Source organism: Nerophis ophidion, linkage group LG22 (assembly GCF_033978795.1).
Source record: "Nerophis ophidion isolate RoL-2023_Sa linkage group LG22, RoL_Noph_v1.0, whole genome shotgun sequence".
NCBI classification, from domain to species: domain Eukaryota; kingdom Metazoa; phylum Chordata; class Actinopteri; order Syngnathiformes; family Syngnathidae; genus Nerophis; species Nerophis ophidion.
Genome location: NC_084632.1, coordinates 6,386,627 through 6,409,964, shown reverse-complemented (window position 1 = coordinate 6,409,964; position 23,338 = coordinate 6,386,627). Strand labels below are relative to the sequence as shown.

The following is a 23,338-nucleotide window of genomic DNA, read 5'->3' as shown; positions in this document are numbered from 1 at the left end:
AATTTGCTCCAATCTGGAATAAGGGAGGAGATGCAGAATGAAGAGAGCGGCTCTGGACTGCTTCCTAGGAGAGCAGACACCTTTGGGGGCTACGACAGCATCCTCACCACCAGTGAGTCCAGTACACTGCATGTCCTGAAGAAACCTCCCATCTAATGGGTCGTGCTTCTAAGTGCCACAAATAAACTATGAATTATTAATAAAAATGATATTTCCCTCCTCCAAAAAACCTTGCATTTGCTGTTTGACATTTGTTATGGGCATGAATACTTTCATAGTCACTGTATGACTTGTGTTATCTTTGTGTGTGGTTGTTAATGTTGATGTTTTCTGCTCTGTTTGGTCTCACTGTTTTTTTTTTTTTGTGTGTGTGTGTGTGTGTGTGTAATTGTTTGTGTATGTGGCTGCTGGTGTTCCTCTGCCAGATGGCAGTTTCAAGAACAACTTTTCTGGCGAGTCCAGAAACCGAGACCGAAGCCAGCGGGCCAGCTCCGACCCTCAGCTCAAAGATCTGTGTGGCAGCCGGACTCTGGAGCAGACGGTAGGACTGAAAAACAGAAAACACACACATGAAGGTCGTGGTGTAGTTTAGGAGTGTCCACAGTTTTTGACTTGGGGGCCGCATTAGGAAAAAAAAATGTTGGCCTAAAATTTTGACACAAACATACAGTGGGGCAAAAAGTATTTAGATTGTGCAAGTTCTCCCACTTAAAATGATGACAGAGGTCTGTAATTTGCATCATAGGTACACTTCAACTGTGAGAGACAGAATGTGAAAAAAAAATCCAGGAATTCACATTGTAGGAATTTTAAATAATTTATTTGTAAATTATGGTGGAAAATAAGTATTTGGTCAACCATTCAAAGCTCTCACTGATGGAAGGAGGTTTTGGCTCAAAATCTCACGATACATGGCCCCATTCATTCTTTCCTTAACACGGATCAATCGTCCTGTCCCCTTAGCAGAAAAACAGCCCCAAAGCATGATGTTTCCACCCCCATGCTTCACAGTAGGTATGGTGTTCTTGGGATGCAACTCAGTATTCTTCTTCCTCCAAACACGACCAGTTGAGTTTATACCAAAATGGATACATGGATGATACAGCAGAGGATTGGGAGAATGTCATGTGGTCAGATGAAACCAAAATAGAACTTTTTGGTATAAACTTAACTCGTCGTGTTTGGAGGAAGAAGAATACTGAGTTGCATCCCAAGAACACCAAACCTACTGTGAAGCATGGGGGTGGAAACATCATGCTTTGGGGCTGTTTTTCTCCTAAGGGGACAGGACGATTGATCCGTGTTAAGGAAAGAATGAATGGGGCCATTTATCGTGAGATTTTGAGCCAAAACCTCCTTCCATCAGTGAGAGCTTTCAGGGATGGGAATTTTCCGCGGAATTCCGCCGATTTTGGCACCGCTGTTTTACCGAAATCTGTTACTCATCGGAATTTGTAACTCCATGGGGCGATGTTCCCATGGCGTTTGTTTGATGGTACACTTAAACTGTGAGAGACAGAATGTGAAAAAAAAAATCCAGGAATTCACATTGAAGGAATTTTAAAGAATTTATTTGTAAATTATGGTGGAAAATAAGTATTTGGTCAATCATTCAAAGCTCTCACTGATGGAAGGAGGTTTTGGCTCAAAATCTCCCGATACATGGCCCCATTCATTCTTTCCTTAACACGGATCAATCGTCCTGTCCCCTTAGCAGAAAAACAGCCCCAAAGCATGATGTTTCCACCCCCATGCTTCACAGTAGGTCTGGTGTTCTTGGGATGCAACTCAGTATTCTTCTTCCTCCAAACAGGACGAGTTGAGTTTATACCAAAATGGATACATGGATGATACAGCAGAGGATTGGGAGAATGTCATGTGGTCAGATGAAACCAAAATAGAACTTTTTGGTATAAACTCAACTCGTCGTGTTTGGAGGAAGAAGAATACTGAGGTAGTGCGCACCCACTGAGTTTTAGGAAAGAAAAAAAAACGTTTTCCATATATTAGCCGCACCGAACTATAAGCCGCAGATATGTTGTGAAATGAATTATTTACACTGAAAGATTTTGTAAATGTTTATTTACATACCTTAATTGTTTCCAAACAGTGTCTCTAACACGGCAGTAAAACAGTTGATCAAACAAAACAGAAGTCATTGTCATGGATCCACTGACTGCGCAAGCTAGCTCTCCAATCAGCTTAACAGACTCAATAACTCCATGGTGACGTTTCGGTGAATTTACTGAGGAATTTGTGAAACTGAAACAATGCAAAAAGAGTGCCATTGTACCGTATTTTTAGGAGTATAAGTCGCTCCGGCGTATAAGTCGCACCTGCCGAAAATGCATAATAAAGAAGGAAAAAAACATATATATAAGTCGCACTGGAGTAGGAGTCGCATTTTTGGGGGGACATTTATTTGATAAAACCCAACAACAAGAACAGACATTTGAAAGGCAATTTAAAATAAATAAAGAATAGTGAACAACAGGCTGAATAAGTGTACGTTATATGACGCATAAATAACCAACTGAGAAGGTGCCTGCTATGTTAACCTAACATATTATGGTAAGAGTCATTCAAATAACTATAACATATACAACATGCTATATGTTTACCAAACAATCTGTCACTCCTAATCGATAAATCCCATGAAATCTTATAAGTCTAGTCTCTTACGTGAATGAGCTAAATAATATTATATGATATTTTACGGTAATGTGTTAATAATTTCACACATAAGTCGCTCCTGAGTATCAGTCGCACCCCCGGCCAAACTGAAAAAAAACTACGACTTATAGTCCGAAAAATACGTTAAATTAATAACCCTAAAACAGACACTCGGAAATGTGTTAGCATATTAGCTAATGCTAACGACGTTTGCTTCATTCCATTATGATAGCACGTATAAAAATGCCTGAAAAGACCCCTACAGACATCACACACGGGACGGTTTAGTAAGTCAGAATTATTTTAGTTATATTGTAAAGCTTACAAACGTTGCTCGGAGTGATGAAAGAAGATTCCATATGAGTAGAAACGCTATTGAAGATTAGAAAACGGAATGGCACCTCTACTTCCGGTTCAGAATTTTAAACAGCAGGAACTCCCATTCACCCAGCAGCACCTGCAGTAAATGTACCCGTCCAAAAGATGGCGCCATGGCACAAAACTAACACTATTTAAGTGTCTTTGCATGCGTTACATGAAAACTATTTGCATGAAGGCCTTCAGAGAAGGCAAATCCATAAGTTTTATAAGCCGTGGTGTTCAAAGCATTAGAAAAATGTAGCGGCTTATAGTCCAGAATTTATGATATTTTTTTTTGTTTGTTTGTTTAAATGGTCAAGCATATATTGATTGACCTACATTGTATAATTTTTTGTATGTAAAACTTATCAAAGTGGTTTGAGCGTCCTTCAATTTTTGGGGATGTTTAGATACCGCTTTTCTAAAGGCTTGTTCTTGCTTTATAAATACTCGTACATTCTTGCATTTGTGGATTTTGATTGTTTATGGCTAATGTTGTTTAGGTCAACGAAAGCTGCCGCACTCCAACCAGATGGAACCGGATCTGGTGCAGCTCCTTCCCTGAGGCAGAGGTTAGCTCCACTCCTTTGATCCATCACTTGTTGACATATCGCCTTGCAGATTATGTACTTACAAGGTGTAATGTGTTATGTTATTATGATGGCAGCCCTCTTAAAGTTAGGATAATCTTCTCTGTTTCCATTCCAGTTCTTTGACCGAGTACTAATGCTTTCTCAAAGGCTCTACAGTCTGCAGGTAACATGACACCTGAGCCAACTTTTATGTTTTGTTTATATTTGTACCAAACCCAAAAGCAATGAAGTTGTCACGTTGATTAAATGGTAAATAAAAAGAGAATACAATGATTTGCAAATCCTTTTCAACTTATATTCAATTGAATAGACTGCAAAGACAAGATAAATAAATTTCGAAGTGGTAAACTTTATTATTTTTTGCAAATATTAGCTCATTTGGAATTTGATGCTTGCAAAATGTTTCAAAAAAGCTGTCACAAGTGGGGAAAAAAAGACTGCTAAAGTTGAGGAATGCTCATCAAACACTTATTTGGAACATCCCACAGGTGAACAGGCTAATTGGGAACAGGTGCATGCCATGATTGTGTATAAAAGCAGCTTCCCTCAAATGCTCAGTCATTCACAAACAAGGATGGGGCGAGCGTCACCACTTTGTCAACAAATGCCTGAGCAAATTGTCCAACATTTTAAGAACGACATTTTTCAACGAGCTATTGCAAGGAATTTAGGTATTTCACCATCAACGGTCTGTAATATCATCAAAATGTTCAGAGAATCTGGAGAAATCACCGCACGTAAGCAGCAATGCCCGTGACTTTGATCCCTCAGGGGGTACTGCATCAAAAACCAACATCAGTGTGTAAAGGATATCACCAATTGGGCTCCGGAACACTTCAGAAAACCACTGTAGGTAACTACAGTTCGTTGCTACATCTGTAAGTGCAAGTTAAAACTCTACTATGCAAAGCGAAAAGCCATTTATCAACAACACCCAGAAAAGCAGCCGGATTCACTCGGCCCGATCTCATCTAAGTTGGACTGATGCAAAGTGGAAAACTGTTCCGTGGTCTGACGAGTCCAATTTTCAAATTGTCTTTGGAAACTGTGGACGTCGTGTTCTCCGGAACAAAGAGGAAAAGAACCATCTGGATTGTTATAGGCGCAAAGTGTAAAAGGCAGCATCTGTGATGGTATGGGGATGTATTAGTGGCCATACACATCTGTGAAGGCACCATTAATGCTGAAAGGTACATACAGGTTTTGGAGCAACATATGTTGTCATCCAAGCAACGTTATCATGGACGCCCCTGCTTATTTCAGCAAGACAATGGCAAGCCGCATGTTACAACAGCGTGGCTTCGTAGTAAAAGAGTGCGGGTACTAGACTGGCCTGCTTGTAGTCCAAACCTGTCTCTCATTGAAAATATGTGCTGCAATATGAAGCCTTAAATACCACAACAGAGACCCCGGACTGTTGAACAACTTAAGTTGTACATCAATCAAGAATGGGAAAGAATTCCACTTCTAAAATGTGTCTCCTCAGTTCCCAAACCTTTACAGAGTCTTGTTAAAAGGAAAGGCCATGTAACACAGTGGTAAAAAGGCAACTTTTTTGCAATGTGTTGCCGCCATTGAATTGTAAGTTAATCATTATTTGCAAAAAAAAAAAAATAAGTTTCTCAGGTTGAACATTAAGTATCTTGTCTTTGCAGTCTATTAAATTGAATTTAAATTGAAAAAGGATTTGTAGTTTGTTTTTATTTAAGACTTACACAACGTGCCAACTTCACTGGTTTTGTATTTTGTAGTTAAGTGTATATACACTTACCCGACACACACATCACGTACACGTCTAAAACAGAAAAAAGATCCAGTACAAGAAAAATGAAAAGTATTTTACACCACTATTTTTATAATAGTTTATAAAAACATTAAGCGGAAGAAGATGGATGGATGGATGGATATTTTTTATAATGGATTGCAATTGTAAACCACTGCAAAGAGGGTACACAATAGTGAATATGTGCCATTATCGCCTCGGTAAAGTCCTATGCGGATGTCATTGGACTGTGCAGGTGTACCTAATGTGTGTCCAGCGAGTGCATCTTTGAGTGTTCCTCCATTTCTATTCGACGAAGCAGTTTTTTGTCTACTATCTGCGGTCAGGCCATCATATCGCAGCAGGACAGCCACATGGAGCTGCAGCGTGTCTCGCTGACGGAGCGAGCCTCCCTGCCCGGCCGCCACCGCGGCAACGTGCTCCTGGAGCAGGAGAAGCAGCGGACGCTGGCCCTGCAGAGAGAGGAGCTCGCCAGCTTCCACAAACTGCAGTCTCAGCATCGGCAGGAGCAGCAGCGCTGGGAGAAGGAGCGCGCCAGGCACCGCCAGCAAGTGGAGGCCACAGAGGCCAGGCTGTGGCACAGGGAAGAGGAGTGCAGGCGCTTGGAGGTACAGTGGTCAGACCAGGCAGTTGGTGTGTTTCTGTGACTGGCACTTCAGTTGTATTAAAAGAAAATTGGATGCAGGAGCGTCTGGCAGAAGAGAGGGTGGAGCTGGAGAGGCAAAGGGAGACCTACCAACAGGACCTGGAGAGGCTGAGAGAATCCACCCGGGCTGTTGAGAAGGAGAAGGAACGCCTGGAACACCAGAAGAAGATCAAGAGGAAAACCATCGAGGTAGTGCAGTATCCCCTCCTTTATCGCTGTTAATTACCGTATTTTTCGGACTATAAGTCGCAGTTTTTTTCATAGTTTGGCCGGGGGTGCGACATATACTCCGGAGCGACTTATGTGTGAAATTATTAACACATTGCCGCAAAATATCAAATAATATTATTTATCTCATTCGCAGAAGAGACGAAGAAAATGTATGCAATCGTCACACACACGTCAACCAATAAGAATTTGGCGGGGGGGGGGTTATGGCAGAAGTGCATTGTGGGTCATGGAATGCTAACTGCTATATGCTACTGCCGTAGCTATTACAATGGATCACTTCATCGTTGGCGGTAACTTATAAAAACTGAGAAGGGCTGAACAAAAATAGCACCGAAAAGGAAATCATGTACTGCAGATTACCAGCCGGACGTAGTGAAATATGCAGCAGAAAACGACAAGAGGAAGCGGCGCATACCTTTGGAGTTGGCAGAGTTGTTTAGAAGCGACATCGAGGAAGAAAATTCCATGGGATTTATCGATTAGGAGTGACAGATTATTTGGTAAACATATAGCATGTTCTATATGTTATCGTTATTTGAATGACTCTTACCATAATATGTTAGGTTAACATACCAGGCACCTTCTCAGTTGGTTATTTATGCCTCATATCATCATCAGCCGTTGTCAGTCCACTGCTGGACGAAAGCCTCAGCATGTTTCTGCCATTTGGCGTACTTTTCATGCTGGTTATTAGCCTACACCTTCCACGCTGGCTTGGTACGGGTTGGAAGGGGTATTTTATATCAGAGATCCTTCTCCTAGACCAGGGGCGCTCACACTTTTTCTGCAGGTGAGCTACTTTTCAATTGACCAAGTCGAGGAGATCTACCTCATTCCTATTTATAATTTATATTTATTTATTTATGAAAAATACATTTTTGTTAACAAGTTAATGGTGTTTAATGATAATACAAGCATGTTTAACACACATAGATTCCTTTCTTTCATGAAGACAAGAATATAAGTTGGTGTATTTGATTCTGATGACTTGCATTGATTGGAATCAGACAGTGGTGCTGATAACGTCCGCATTTTCAAATGGAGGAAAAAAAAAGTCCTCCTTTCTGTCCAATACCACATGAAAGTGGTCGGATTTGGCATCTCATTTGTCCAACTTGTATACTCGTTTTCAAACACTTTGTTATGAGAGTAGCATATGTGTGTGGCCCTTTAATGTCTGGCAGCAGGTGAGCGACGTCAGTGAGTGTGCGGGTGGGCAAGCAAGTGAGAAAGCGGTCGCTGAGGGCGGGGGAGAAATACATTGGCATCAAACTCCGTAGCTTGCTAGCTTGTGCACGCTAGCTTTCTGAGACTCTTATTTTGTTAGCACAGGCAGGATGAAACAGGTCTTTTATGGTGAAGACAGGAACTGTGCAGTCGGTCTTTAGAGTTTTGACAGCAGGTACGGAGTCTCTAGAAATAAAATGTGTTTCTCTGCGTCCGCCCTGTTAGTGATTTTTTTCTTAAATAAGAGCTCGCAGCAGCCAGCGTCATCTCACAAGATCCTCGGGTCCCGAGAATGTCAAACAACTGACGAAAGTGAAGTCCTGGTATGATTGATGATTGCTCATTTTTATGTATATTTTTTAATGCCTGGCTTGAGATCGACTGACACACCCTCCGAGATCGACCAGTCGATCGCGATCGACGTAATGGGCACCCCTGTCCTAGACTAATTGCCTTACTGGGCGGTTGAACTTAGTCCGTCCTGTTGGTTGTCCGCACCCCATTTACCCAGGGACCCGCTCAGCTTTATGGCGCTGACCGCCCGCCAGTCACAAGAGAAGGTGCAAACGGTTCTTTGTGTGCATTTTATAGACGATAGTTGGGACTCACTAACCCCACACACAACCTCCCATGCCTCATATAACGTACACTTATTCAGCCTGTTGTTCACTGTTCTTTATTTATTTTAAGTTGCCTTCCGGCGTGGCGCAGTGGGAGAGTGGCCGTGCGCAACCCGAGGGTCCCTGGTTCAAATCCCACCTAGTACCAACCTCGTCACGTCCGTTGTGTCGTGAGCAAGACACTTCACCCTTGCTCCTGATGGGTGCTGGTTGGCGCCTTGCATGGCAGCTCCCTCCATCAGTGTGTGAATGTGTGTGTGAATGGGTAAATGTGGAAGTAGTGTCAAAGCGCTTTGAGTACCTTGAAGGTAGAAAAGCGCTATACAAGTACAACCCATTTATCATTTTAAATGTCTATTCTTGTTGTTGGGTTTTATCAAATAAATTTCCCCCAAAAATGCGACTTATACTATAGTGCCACTTATATGTTTTTTTCCTTCTTTATTATGCATTTTCGGCCGGTGCGAAGTATACTCCGGAGCGATTTATACTCCGAAAAATACGGTACTGTATCTTCCTGACTATAGAGCGCACCAGTATATAAGTCACACCCACTAAATTTTAGAAGAACAAAATATTTTTCCACATATTAGCCCAGTGGTTCTTAACCAGGGTTCGATCGAACCCTAGGGGTTCGGTGAGTCGGCCTCAGGAGTTCGGCGGAGGTCAAAACACACCCGACTCATCGTGTAAATACAAACTTCTCCCTATCGGCGTATTACGGATACGGCAACAGCTGATTGATTTGCATGTGTGTAATTTGTTGTGAGTTTATGCACTGTGTTGGTTTTGTTGTTTGAAGAAGGTGATGTTCATGCACGGTTCATTTTGTGCACCAGTAAAAAAAACATGCTAACACTTCAGTATGGGGAACATATTCACCATTAATATAGGTGCTTATTAACATGCAAATTAGTAACATATTGGCTCTTAACTAGTCATTAAGTTCTTATTAATGACTTATCCGGCATGGCCTTATTATAACCCTAACCCTCTAACCCTGACCCTAGCCCCTAACAAAATAACTCTAAATTAAGTCTTTGTTATTTAGAACAGTGGTTCTCAAATGGGGGTACTTGAAGGTATGCCAAGGGATACGTCAGATTTTTTTAAAAATATTTTAAAAATAGCAACAATTATTGAATAATACTTCAACAAAATATGAATGTAAGTTTATAAACTGTGAAAAAAAAAATACAACAATGCAATATTCAGTGTTGACAGCTAGATTTTTTGTGGACATGTTCCAAAGACATGCACCTGGGGATAGGTTGATTGGCAACACTAAATTGGCCCTAGTGTGTGAATGTGAGTGTGAATGTTGTCTGTCTATCTGTGTTGGCCCTGAGATGAGGTGGCGACTTGTCCAGGGTGTAAACCGCCTTCCGCCCATTTGTAGCTGATATAGGCACCAGCGCCCCCCGCGACCCCAAAGGGAATAAGCGGTAGAAAATGGTTGGATGGATGTTCCAATAATATTGATGTTAAAGATTAATTTTTTTGTGAAGACATTTTTAGAATTAAGTTCATGAATCCATATGGATCTCTATTACAATCCCCAAAGAGGGCATTTTAAGTTGATTACTTTTATGTGTAGAAATCTTTATTTATAATTGAATCACTAGTTTATTTTTCAAAAAGTTTTTAGTTATTTTTATATCTTTTTTTCCAAATAGTTCAAGAAAGACCACTACAAATGAGCAATATTTTGCACCGTTATAAAATTAAATAAACCAGAAACTGATGACATAGTGCTGTATTTTATTTCTTTATCTTTTTTTTTCAACCAAAAATGTTTTGCTGTGATTAGGGGGTACTTGAATTAAAAAAATGTTCAATGGGGGTACATCACTGAAAAAAGGTTTAGAACAGGGGTAGGGAGCCTATGGCTCTAGAGCCAGATGTGGCTCTTTTGATGACTGCATCTGGCTCTCGGATAAATCTGAGCTGACATTGCTTAACACGATAAGTAATGAATAATTCCAATTGTAATCATAGTGTTAAAAATAACATTCAAAATATAAAACATTCTCATGCATTTTTATGTTCAAGACGTTGCGTTGCGTTAATGGTAAGAAGTAATTTATTTATTATTGGTTAGTGTTGGGCTTGCCCTCCCGGGGGTTCTTCAGACCACCAAGCACCGACATAAGAGCCTGTTATAGGGTTGAAATATTTTTTTTTTTTTCAATTAGTCTCTCAGTTGCTTTCCAGCAATTGTCTTTTTCTCTTTCGTCCTCATTCGCCCTCTGGCTCCAGCCCCAACCCTGTCTCTCCTCCTGGCTGCTGCTTATAACAGAGCGACAGGTGATTAGATAACAAGGCCCAGGTGGGCCATCTACGCACCTGTCGCTGATTTCAAGGCCGGTCCTGGCAACATCCTGCTTTGCTGCAGGCCCGTAGGCCACGCGCCCTCCACAGTTAGCTTCAGAATAACAATGTTATTACAAAGAATAAGAGACCTATTATACTCTGGAAATGTTGGTCTTACTTAAAATGCACGCGTTTAGTTGTGTTCAGGGTTAAAAAAAATATTATATGGCTCTTTGGGAAATACATTTTAAAATATTTGGCTTCTTGGCTCTCTCAGCCAAAAAGGTTCCCGACCCCTGGTTTAGAACGACTGACTTGGAACATATTCCCCATACTAAAGTGTTACCAAAATCATAGAAATTTGTCTGGAATTTGAAATTTTTATTTTTTTTTATTTTTCACTAACGAAGGGCTCGGTGAATGCACATATGAAACTGGTAGGGTTCAGTACCTCCAACAAGGTTAAGAACCACTGTATTAGCCAGACCGGACTGTAAGCCGCAGGTATATAAACGTTGTGAAATGAATTATTTACACAAATATTTTGTAAATATGTATTTACATACCTTTATTGTTTCCAAACGGTGTCTGTAACACGGCAGTAAAACGGTTGATCAAACAAAATAGAAGTCATCGTCATGGACCCACTAGCTGTGCAAGCTAACCCTCAAATCAGCTAAACAGACTCAATAACTCCACGGTGACATTTTGGTGAACTGAAAACAAGACAAAAATAATGCGACTGTAAGTTGATAACACTAACACAGGCACTCGTAAAGGTGTTAGCATATTAGCTAATGCTAACATTGCTAGATTCATTACATTACGATAGCATTTACAGACATGCATGAAAACACTCCTACAGACATCATACATGGGATGATTTAGTAATTCAGAGTTGTTTTAGTTATATTGTAAAGCTTACAAAAGTTTCTTAGAGTGATGATTGAAGAAGCCATACAAGTAGAAACGCTTCGGATGCTTTTACTTCCGGCAGTACAACAATAAGTACATGATTAATCCGCAACACCTGCAGTGAGCAAACTTGTCTAAAAGATGGTGCCATAGCACAAACAACAAAACACAATTTTAGTGTATCAATCAATCAATGTTTATTTATATAGCCCCAAATCACAAATGCTTGTGTTTAATGAACACTATTGAACATTATGCCCCCGGGTGAAGAAAAATCCATAAATTAACCGCACCCTTTTTATAAGTTGCAGGGTTCAAAGCGTTGGAAAAAATTAACAATTTATAATCTGGACTTTCCGCAAAGTGTTAACTTTAAAATCCAATATTTTCATAGCTTGATAATTTAGTAAAATACCTGTTTGGGACCCTCCCAACAAGGTTTGTAATATTATAAGAATCCAATATAACAATGCTGGCGGAAGCTGAGCCAATCAGCAGCCTTGATGCTGGACAGCTCGCTGTGATTGGTTTGGTCTCTTTTTGTTGCCGATACTTCCATGGTGTTATGTTGTTATGGCTTGATGATGCTTAATTTATGCCAAAAATATCTCAAATATGCTTTAAAATATATGCGGTTGAGTGAAGCTACGACGCATGATGTAGCAAGAAACAACTCTTACCACTAAATGTTCAACATAAATTGTTTAGATAGATAGTACTTTATTTTTTTAAACCTCTTATTACCACATCCACAAAATCTGCTGAGGGCCATCTATGATTCTTTATTAACTGTATGAGGAATGTTGTCCAAATATCACCTGTCATCACATTACTGATAATGCACGTTGATAAAACCCCCCTCCCCGACACCTCTAAAAAAATGTGTAATTGTGAGAAAGATATGATACTCCGGTTTAGAGGTTCATTTTCGGTACAGTAAGAAAACAACAAAATATACATTTATTTACCAAATTTGTAAACAATGGCTTTATTTATCCTTTTAACACTGGTAACACTATATCAATTCTGCCCACGTTAATCAACATTAAACAGCCTCAAGTTGTTGCTCAGATTAAATAAAATGACAGAGCTTTTCTTCTACGTATAAAAAGTGCAACATTAAACAGTTTCAACTCATCATGCTTAATTTATTACAGCATTTGGAAAGCCTGTAGTTGATTTTTATTATACAAATGTTATATTTCTGTCAACATGTGATAGCAGGGACCCTGCCATTCAAAACTAGGCTGCTCCATTACTAATGATTAATGTAACTATAGCTCAGGGGTGTCAAACGTACGGCCCGCGGACAGGCTTTATCCGGCCCACGGGATGAGTTTGCTAAGTATAAAACATAACCTGAGATTTTGGAATGAAGGAAACTGCAGTTATAAATGTGTCCACTGGATGTCGCAATAGCAATCTTTTGTATCTTTGTAGATGATGCTACAAAAGTTTAAAAAAAAAAACACATTTTAGTACATGAGTCGAGGGAAACGATCAAACTACATAAATAACATTCTGTAATTACATTTTGATACTTGTCCAGAGTGTACACCGCCTTCTGCCCGAATGGAGCTGAGATAGGGAATAAGTGGTAGAAAATGGGTGGATATTATTATTTGATCTTGATGGATTGAAAATTAACACTAATGAGTTGACTAGTGAACATCATCACATAATTTATTCCGAAAATATAAATAAAGACAAATAAAGTATATGCTATTAACCGCAACAGGTAATTGTATTAAAAAAACAAAAAAACATTATGATTTGTTCAATTTCAGAATGTGCTTGTCCTATTTTTAAACAAAGATAACAATTTGAAGTTGTCTTTATTTTTAAGTTATCGTGACCTGATTTTACCAACTTGGGAGTAGATTTTTCTCCATGTGGCCCCAGATCTGAAATGAGTTCGACACCCCTGCTATAGCTGAAAAAATAGTAGAATAGCAATAGGAGAGACAATTCATCCCTGAACACCATGGAGTTCATGTAGGTTTTATGATGCAGTTACATTATAATATCAACTATCAGAGACAGAAACTCTTCTTCTAATGTAATGTCCTTTTTTGCTGCTTCAACACAGCTCAACCAACACAGAAAAAGGTAAAGTGAAATAATAGACAGGGTTTTGCTGTCCGTAACACACACACCGCAAAATGAGCTAACGTTACGCTAAAAGCAAATTAGCCTTCACCTCAAGGACTGCGAGCGAGCTGAGCTGCCGTTTGTTACTAGAATGTCTACGGGCTCATAGTGATGTTACTAGTAGTTGACGGGGAGGTTTTTATTATAATTTGGGGAGAGTCCGCTGCCTAACGCCTATCTGCTCATCACGACGAGCACTGACTACGTGCGCTCTGAATACACACTGCTTATTGGCTGTTACCGCTCTGTGTGTAACCAATCAGATGGTTGTGTGGGTGGGACAATGCTGAGTGCTGTGTAGAGTACAGACAGAAAAAGATTCCGAATGATTTTAATGTACTTCTTTAGGACTTGATACCTTGCAAGAGTTGCCCTAGGACGTTTCTGTCCAGGGAGTGAAAGGCTGACTTCAGATCCTCGAAGGCTTGATAAAGAGGGTGGCGATATTGTCTCCTCTTTAGGGCAAGGATGTTTACAGCCAGAATGCAATCCGCTGTTGACCGACGGGGAGTTAAGCCAGCCTGTTACGGAGGGGGTGAACACGTCTCAGGATTCTTGGTACAGAGAGAAGTGTGATGGACCGGTAGCTGGCTGGAATCCGACGGTCACCCTTGTTCTTATAAAGAGACAATATGACTGCAGTTTTGAGGGACATTCTCTTCAGCTCAGTTCATCTGGTGGGCGGTAGCGGTGAGTGCAGCTCTCACCATCTCTGCTGTGACTCCATCAGCACCTAGGGATCCTCCAGGTAGAAACTTATTGATGACGGCTCTGGATTGACAGAGCAATCTTTGATGCCAGAATCCGCAAACTGTTGCAACTTGTCCAATGGAGTGGGAGCCAACATACAGAGAAATTTTGTGTAGTAGTACAGCTGGCATTCAAGTTTGATCTTGCGATAGGTGAAGATGGAGGTGATGTTTTCTAATGACACTTTCCTGCTTGGCACAGCTCTTTGATTGAACATGCAGCTGGCCAGATGTCAGCAGATACGCCTCTATGTAAAAAGACTATTAAAGACCTACTGAAATGAGATTTTCTTATTCAAACGGGGATAGAAGGGTCCATTCCATGTGTCATACTTGATCATTTTGCGATATTGCCATATTTTTGCTGAAAGGATTTAGTAGAGAACATCGACGATAAAGTTCGCAACTTTTGGGCGCGAATAAAAAAGCCTTGCCTGTACCGGAAGTAGCAGACGATGACCTCACCGGTGTGAGGGCTCCTCACATTTCACATTATTTATAATGTAAGCCTCCAGCAGCAAGAGCTAATCGGACCGAGAAAGCGACAATTTCCCCATTAATTTGAGCGAGGATGAAAGATTTGTGGATGAGGAAGTTGAGTGAAGGCCTAGAAAAAAGAAAAAAGTTAAAAAAAAAAAAGGCGAGGGCAAGTGAGAGCGATTCAGATGTTTTTAGACACATTTACTAGGATAATTCTGGGAAATCCCTTATCTGCCTATTGTGTTGCTAGTGTTTTAGCGAGTTAAAGAGTACCTTAAAGTCGGAGGGGTGCGGCCACGGGTGTTTTGACGCCAGAGTCTCTGAGAGAAGTCACGGTAGCAGGAGGACACTGGCTCCGCTGATCTCCGGTAAGAGGCGACTTATTTCCACAATTTTCTCACCGAAAACTGCCGGTTGACATGTAGTCTGGATTCATGTTCGCTTGACCGCTCTGATCCATAGTAAAGCTTCACCTCCGGGAATTTTAAACAAGGAAACACCGTGTGTTTGTGTGGCTAAAGGCTAAAAGCTTCCCACCTCCATCTTTCTACTTTGACTTCTCCATCATTAATTGAACAAATTGCAAAAGATTCAGCAACACAGATGTCCAAAATACTGTGTAATTGCGCAATGAAAAGAGACGACTTTTAGCCGCAAGTGGTGCTGCGCTAATATGTCCCCTCCAACCAATAACGTCACAAACACGCGTCATCATCGCGTCATCATTCTGCGATGTTTTCAACAGGAAACTCAGCGGGAAATTTAAAATTGTAATTTAGTAAACTAAACCGGCCGTATTGGCATGTGTTGCAATGTTAATATTTCATCATTGATATATAAACTATCAGACTGCGTGGTCGGTAGTAGTGGCTTTCAGTAGGCCTTTAAAGGGGAACATTATCACAATTTCAAAAGGGTTAAAAACAATAAAAATCAGTTCCCAGTGGCTTGTTGTATTTTTTGAAATTTTTTTCAAAATTTTACCGGTCTCGAAATATCCCTAAATAAAGCTTTAAAGTGCCTTATTTTCGCTCTATGCGAAGACACTGGCCATTTCCCTGTGACGTCACACAGTGCTGCCAATGTAAACAAACAATGGGAATACCACAGCAAGATATAGTGACATTAGCTCGGATTCAAACTCGGATTTCAGCGACTTAAGCGATTCAACAGATTACGCATGTATTGAAATGGTTGGAGTATGAAAATATTGAAGAAAAAACTGAAGCTATTGAGCGAATAGCTATTGACGCTATTCATAGCCATAGCATGGCCAAATAGCTGCGTTAGCATCGCCGGTAAAATGTGCGGACCAAACGATCAGGACTTTCGCATCTTTTGACACTGGAGCAACTTAAATCCGTCGATTGGTAAGTGTTTTTTTCGCATTAAATGTGGGTGGAAGGAAACGTAATATAGTTGCAAATGCATCTACAGGTTATCCATACATCTCTGTGCCATGTCTGCTTTAGCACCGCCGGTAAATAGCATGTTAGCATCGATTAGCGTAGCATGTTAGCATCGATTAGCTGGCAGTCAACATCAACAAAATTCACCTTTGTGATTTCGTTGACTATCGTTGCAAATGCATCTGCAGGTTATCCATACATCTCTGTGCCATGTCTGCCTTAGCATCGCCGGTCAAATGTGGAGAGACTCTGGCACATTCAATGAGGGTCTGGCGGCAGACACTTTGGCATCTTCGGGCCAGTGATGCAACTTGAATCCCTCCCTGTTAGTGTTGTTACACCCTCCGACAACACACCGACGAGGCATGATGTCTCCAAGGTTCCAAAAATAGTCAAAAAAATGGAAAATAACAGAGCTGAGACCCGGTGTTTGTAATGTGTTGAAAATGAAAATGGCGGGTGTGTTACCTCGGCGACGTCACATTCTGACGTCATCGCCTCCAGCGCGATAAACAGAAAGGCGTTTAATTCGCCAAAATTCACCCATTTAGAGTTCGGAAATCGGTTGAAAAAAGAGATGGTCTTTTTTCTGCACCATCAAGGTATATATTGACGCTTACATAGGTCTGGTGATAATGTTCCCCTTTAAAGAGTGTGAAAGGAAGTGAAACAACTGGAAGGCGATTCCTTCTCACCGTGCCTTCTTTCCGCCTTCAGGTGGTTCCTCTGGCAGGCAGCCTAAACGGGGAGCTCCTCTTATCTTCCGGCCTCAGCGGCCCCACCGGCCTCTCTGAAGCCCCTCCGCCCCAGAAGCCCCTCGTGCGTGGCAGCGTCTCCGTGGCACCGGCTGACTACTTGGAGCGTCCTGAGGTGACGTTGCGGCGGGACGCCGGCTCCTCCACCCTGCCGTTGAAGACCGAGGTGCCGCTCCACCTCTTCAGCACCACCAACCAGCAGCACAAACTGCTGGGAGTGCAGCAGCAGATCCCCACCAAACTGGCCGCCCTCAGCAGCGGCAAAGGGAAGGGAGTCAAAAGCGGGAAGGCCTCCCAGCGTACTGACAGCACTGGTAAGTCGCCATATTGGCGCACGCAATATTGTGCTGTGTTATTCACGACGGAACAGGGGTTAGTGTGTGTGCCCCACAATAAGATGGTCCTGAGTTTGATCCCCGGGCTCGGGGTCTTTCTGTGTGGAGTTCGCATGTTTTACCCGTGGCTTTGTATAAGCCGCAGGGGTTAAAGCTTGGGAGAAAAGTAGTCCGGTAATTATATGTTGGGATACATTTGGCTATGACTTCAAATGCAGCAAAATAAGAAGACAATCAGAGACCTTGAGTGGAATTACTCCACACACATTCATGACAGTGAAGACAAATTGTGGCTCAATGTCATTCATCATTCATTCATTCTTTCATCATATTTTTAAAGTAGGGGTGTAACGGTACACAAAAATTTCAGTTCGGTACGTACCCTGGTTTAGAGGTCACGGTTCGGTTCATTTTCGGTACCGTAAGAAAACAACAAAATATACACTTTTGGGTTATTTATTTACCAAATTTGTAAACAATGGCATAACATACATATACACACAGGGTCCATTGCCAGGGTTAATGTGGTCAACACATTTAAAATAAAAACTAAATAAGACAAGGCTCAGAATGGTTTCTTAACAAAACCTTTCTACATTTAAAGTGCTTTTTTTGATTGATTGATTGAGACTTTTATTAGTAGATTGCACAGTACAGTACATATTCCATACAATTGACCACTAAATGGTAACACCCCAATAAGTTTTTCAACTTGTTTAAGTCGGGGTCCACGTTAATCAACATAAAACTGCCTCCAGTTGCTCAGAAGAAATAAAATGACAAAACTTTTCTTCTACATATAAAAAGTGCAACATTAAACAGTTTCAAGTCAACTCGGCCTCAGATTAACTTTTCTTTCCCCCCCTCCAGCCTGGCTAACTTGGCAGTAAGAGGATATATGGGCTTATTGTTCTTCCACCATAGAAGTGGGTCAAAATTTAGTTTTATTGCAATACAGCAAACCCCCGCAATCCCGAACGGGAAAAGCGGTAGTAAAATGGATAGATGGATGGATGGTCTTAAATGTACTGCTATAAAAACATTTGTTATTGCGTTAGCCCTGCCTGGCTGGCCGAGGAGAGGCTGCTTCAATGCGGTGTTTGCACCACGCTCCTCTTTCTCTTCCTTAAAGCGAGGTTGACTTGGGGGTGGTGCCGCTTCAAAGGGGTTAGCATGTTTGATATGTTGGCAGAAGCATACCCTACTGCTGCTGAACAATGTCGGCAAACCTCCGTTCTCCATTGTTGTATCGCACCGCAAAGCCGAAGTGTTCCCAAAGGGGAGATCTTAACAAGGCAGGAGGGTCTTCCAGCTCTGGCTTTTGCATGTTGTCCTAGCCCGGTCACTGCTAGCCTGCCGTGTGTTGTGCCTCGCTCTGCATTGTTTGCACAACGTGCGGTGCGCTACCTAATATGTCCGTGTGGAAACTCGTTCGGTACACCTCCGAACCGAACCGAAACCCCCGTACCGAAACGGTTCAATACAAATACACGTACCGTTACACCACTATTGTAAGGTCATTTTGAAAGGGGCAGGGAGCTTCACTGCAGACATCGCACACCCTGGTCACAAACTGTTCAAACTACCCTCCAGCAGGCTTTTCGAATCACTGGATGCCAAAACCACCCGTCATGCTATCAGTCTGATGGACGCCGTGAAGTAACTCTGGAACTAATCTGTCACTGGGACTGTTGTAGCTCATGTTCACATCATATTCTTTTTTGCTCTTTGCTCTATTCACCACGGCATTATCATCTTATTGGCCTGCCTTGTGCATGTTAGTTATTTAAGTAGTTGTTTATACAAAACCCAAAAGCATTGAAGTTGTCACGTTGTGTAAATGGTAAATAAAAAACAAAATACGATGATTTGCAAATCCTTAATGATTTGCAAATCCTTCTCAACTTATATTCAATTGAATAGACTGCAAAGACAAGATGCTTAACGTTCAAACTGGAAAACGTTGTTTTTTGTTTGCAATTATTAGCTCATTTGGAATTTGATGCCTGCAACATGTTTCAAAAAAGCTGGTACAAGTGGTAAAAAAAGACTGAGAAAGTTGAGGAATGTTCCAAACACTTATTTGGAACATCCCACAGGTGAACAGGCTAATTGGGAACAGCTGGGGGCCATGATTGGGTATAAAAGCAGCTTCCATGAAATGTTCAGTCATTCACAAACAAGGATGAGGCGAGGGTCACCACTTTGTCAACAAATGCCTGAGCAAATTGTCAAACAGTAAAGAACAACATTTATCAAGGAGCTATTGCAAGGAATTTAGGGATTTTATCATCTACGGTCCGTATTAACATCAAAAGGTTCAGAGAATCTGAAGAAATCACTGCACGTAAGTGATGGTATTACGGACCTTCGATCCCTCAGGCGGTACTGCATCAAAAAGCGACATTAGTGTGTAAAGGATTTCACCACATGGGCTCAGGAACACGTCAGTAACTACAGTTCGTCGCTACAGTTCGTCGCTACATCTGTAAGTACAAGTTAAAACTCTACTATGCAAAGCGAAAAGCCATTTATCAACAACACCCAGAAAAGCCGCCGGATTCACTGGGCCCAAACTCATCTAAGTTGGACTGATGCAAAGTGGAAAACTCTTCTTTGGTCTGACGAGTCCAAATTTCAAATTGTCTTTGGAAACTGTGGACGTCGTGTTCTCCGGATCAAAGAGGAAAATAACCATCTGGATTGTTATAGGCGCAAAGTGTAAAAGGCAGCTTCTGTGATGGTATGGGGGTGTATTAGTGGCCATACACATCTGTGAAGGCACCATTAATGTTGAAAGGTACATACAAATTTTGGAGCAACATATGTTGCCATCCAAGCAACGTTTAATGGACGCCCCTGCTTATTTCAGCAAAACAATTCCAAGCCACGTGTTCCAACATCGTGGCTTCGTAGTAAAAGAGTGCGGGTACTAGAGTGGACTGGCTGCAGTCCAGACCTGTCTCCCATTGAAAATGTGTGGTGCAATATGAAGGCTAAAATATGAGAATGGAGACTGTTGAACAACTAAAGCTGTACATCAAACAAGAGTGGGAAAGAAATTCCACTTCAAAAATGTGTCTCCTCAGTTCCCAAACCTTTAATGAGTGTCATTAAAAGGAAAGGCCATGTAACACAGTGGTTTGCAATGTGTTGCTGCCATTAAATTCTAAGTTATAATTATGATTATTTGCACACAAAAAAACAGAGTTTCTCAGTGTGAACATTAAATATCTTGTCTTTGCAGTCTATTCCATTGAATATAAGTTGAAAAGGATTTGCAAATCATTGTATTCTCTTTTTATTTACGACTTACACAACGTGCCAACTTCACTGCTTTTGGGTTTTGTACTATGACAAGACTTGAGGTATTCCTCAGTCTCCAGAATAATATTACATCATAAATGATTATAAAACATTAGCATTTGAGTGGTTACTTGTGATCACTTCAGCAACGACGCTCTGCTTGTTATCAAATAACAAGCAGCCAAGCTGCTCCACTTGAGTGTAAGAATTGTATTTCACTATACAGTTGTGATAGAAATTATTCAACCCCCACACAATTTTGGTGTTTTAGCAAGTTGGACATTCATTCCGTATTTTGTTTATAGTCATATCAAATAAAGATGTGTCAAATAGACAAATGCAACTTAAATTGTAACACTGTATTTTATAAAATACCAAAAAAGGACATTTTTCTGAATATTTCATTGACAAAATGATTCAAACCCCAAGTTCCATGCATCTTTAGTACTTAGTAGAACAGCCTTTGGCAGTAATGACATCCTTCAAAGGTGATACATAACCGGACACAAGCTTCTTTCATCGATCTACAGGTATTTTAGCCCATTCCTCTTGGACAAAAGCCTCCAGTTCATTCATATTCTTGGGCTTGTGTGCTGCAACTGCCTTCTTCAAGTCCCACCACAGCTTTTCTAGAGGATTTAGGTCTGGCGACTGTGAAGGCCACTCCAGAGTCTTCCAGCCCTTCTTCTGCAACCACTCTGATGTGGATTTGGAGGTATGCTTGGGATCGATGTCTTGTTGGAAGGTCTAACGTCTCCCAAGCCTCAGCTTCGTCACTGACTTCGTGACATTTGCAGCTAATATATCCTGGTAGGAAATAGAATTCATAATGCCTTGAACGTGCTGGAGATTCCCCGGTACCTGAGGCAGAGAAACAGCCCCAGAGCATGATTGACCCCCCACCATGCTTAACAGTAGGCAAGGTGTTCTTCTCTTTGTAAGCTTCATTTTTTCTCCTCCCCACATAACGTTGATTCATAGGCCCAAAGAGTTCCAGTTTTGTCTCATCACTCCATAGAACAGTTTCCCAAAACCTTTGGGGTTTGACCAGATGATTTTTGGCATACTGGAGTCTATTTTCTTGTGCCTGGTAGTCAGAAGTGGGGTGCACCTGGGAGTTCTGGCATGGAGGCCTTCATCTCGTAGTGCGCGCCTTATTGTCTGGGACGAAACCTGCGTTCCCCCCTCTGCAATGTCCTGTTGTAGTTCCTCAGATGTTACCCAGAGGTTTTTCACCACTGTACGCTTCAAATACCGGACAGCAGTTGCACACAGCATCCTCTTTCTACCACGCCCAGGTAGTATTTCCACTGTGCCTTTAGCTTTAAACTTGCGAATTACGCTCCCAACTGTGTCTCCTGGAATGTGTAATGTCTTTGCTATTTTCTTATATTCATATCCTTTCTTATGAAGAGAAATTACCTCCTCTCTTGACTTCTTTGACCACTCCCTGGACTTCACCATGTTGCAAATACACCATTGACCAGCTACAAGAAGCTGAGCGTCACAGTCTTTTTCAATCAGTTTAATTGTTGCTCGTTATGGTTCTAATCACATCTACAGGTGTTTTCAACACCTGATTGAAAATACCTTATTCAAATTCTGTTCTTAAGAGTTATGATCTTCAAGGGGTTGAATCATTTTGTCAATGAGATATTAAGAGAAATGACACTGTTTGGTATGTTACAAAATATAATGTTGTAATTTAAGTTGCATTTGTGTATTTAATGCATCTTTATTTCATATGACTATAAACAAAATACGGAATAAATGTCCAACTTGCTAAAACACCGAAATTGTGTGGGGGTTGAATAATTTTGATCATAACTGTTAAAAGCGTGTTAATCGCTCTCCTCCTTCCCCAGCCTCCGTGGACTTGAAGCAGATTCTTCCACTGAAGCTGTCTGCTCGCGACGACAACGTCCTCAAAGCTAAGCGCTCCGTCAGCCCCAACCAGCAACCCCTGTTGTCTGCTGCGCCTCCTATGCCTCCCTCCCTGCATCATCACTTAGGTACACACACACACACACACACACACACACGCACACACTTACTGGTTATCATTTGATATGGGCGCCAAGTGTTTGATCATGACTTGTGGGGACCACCCTTTCTACAGGTTGTGGAGGCATAAAAAAAAAATGGTGTAAAATGGCCACTGCCCAGTTAGCTCATGCATGTCCTTAAATCTCTGGATTGATGAAGTAATGTGCTGATCAGTCTTACTGGTTCATACGTTTCATGGGGACCAAATTTCAATCATTTTGCATAATTCACACAAATTTGTACGTGACTACTGAGGACCATTTACAAAAAAAGTTCAAATGAAATATGACATGATCCTCAGAATACAGCACTACAGCTGTCCACTAATAGGACATATTTGCTGTGCAAATGTCTCACACTCAAACTAACCAGTATACATGTTTTATGGGCCAAAGCTTAAAAATCACGTAGGCATCTTCAGAATGGATTTGACCATCATTTAAAAAGGTTTCCCTTAGGGGACCTGTATTTTTGGTCCCCATACCGTCAGAGGCCCCTTAAAGGTAAACAGAGCCATGTCCCCATTAAGTAAGCATTGCCAGAACACACACACATACTGGTTATCATTTGGAATGGGGACCAGGTTTTTGATCATGACTTGTGGGGACAACCACAGTGGGCACTACAGGTTGTGGAGGCATAAAAAAATGCTGTAAAATGGCCACTGCCTAGTTAGCTCATACACGTCTTTAAATCTCTGGATTGATGAAGTAATGTGCTGATCAGTCTTACTGGTTCATACGGTT

At 41.3% G+C, this 23,338-nt stretch overlaps 1 protein-coding gene across 4 annotated transcripts in view; it reads left to right on the top strand.

Annotated features, from left to right (window-relative positions):
* Positions 1 to 23,338, top strand: part of arhgef18b (rho/rac guanine nucleotide exchange factor (GEF) 18b) — a 128,716-nt gene that overhangs the window by 102,486 nt on the left and 2,892 nt on the right. For all 4 annotated transcript variants that reach the window (XM_061883132.1, XM_061883131.1, XM_061883130.1 and 1 more), the window contains 8 exons: positions 1 to 112; positions 426 to 541; positions 3,537 to 3,605; positions 3,742 to 3,789; positions 5,736 to 6,017; positions 6,095 to 6,244; positions 16,868 to 17,219; positions 22,412 to 22,558. The exon at positions 1 to 112 is cut by the window's left edge and continues 14 nt beyond it. In XM_061883132.1, the coding sequence (XP_061739116.1) occupies positions 1 to 112; positions 426 to 541; positions 3,537 to 3,605; positions 3,742 to 3,789; positions 5,736 to 6,017; positions 6,095 to 6,244; positions 16,868 to 17,219; positions 22,412 to 22,558 (1,276 nt within the window). The remainder of the gene's footprint in view (positions 113 to 425; positions 542 to 3,536; positions 3,606 to 3,741; positions 3,790 to 5,735; positions 6,018 to 6,094; positions 6,245 to 16,867; positions 17,220 to 22,411; positions 22,559 to 23,338) is intronic.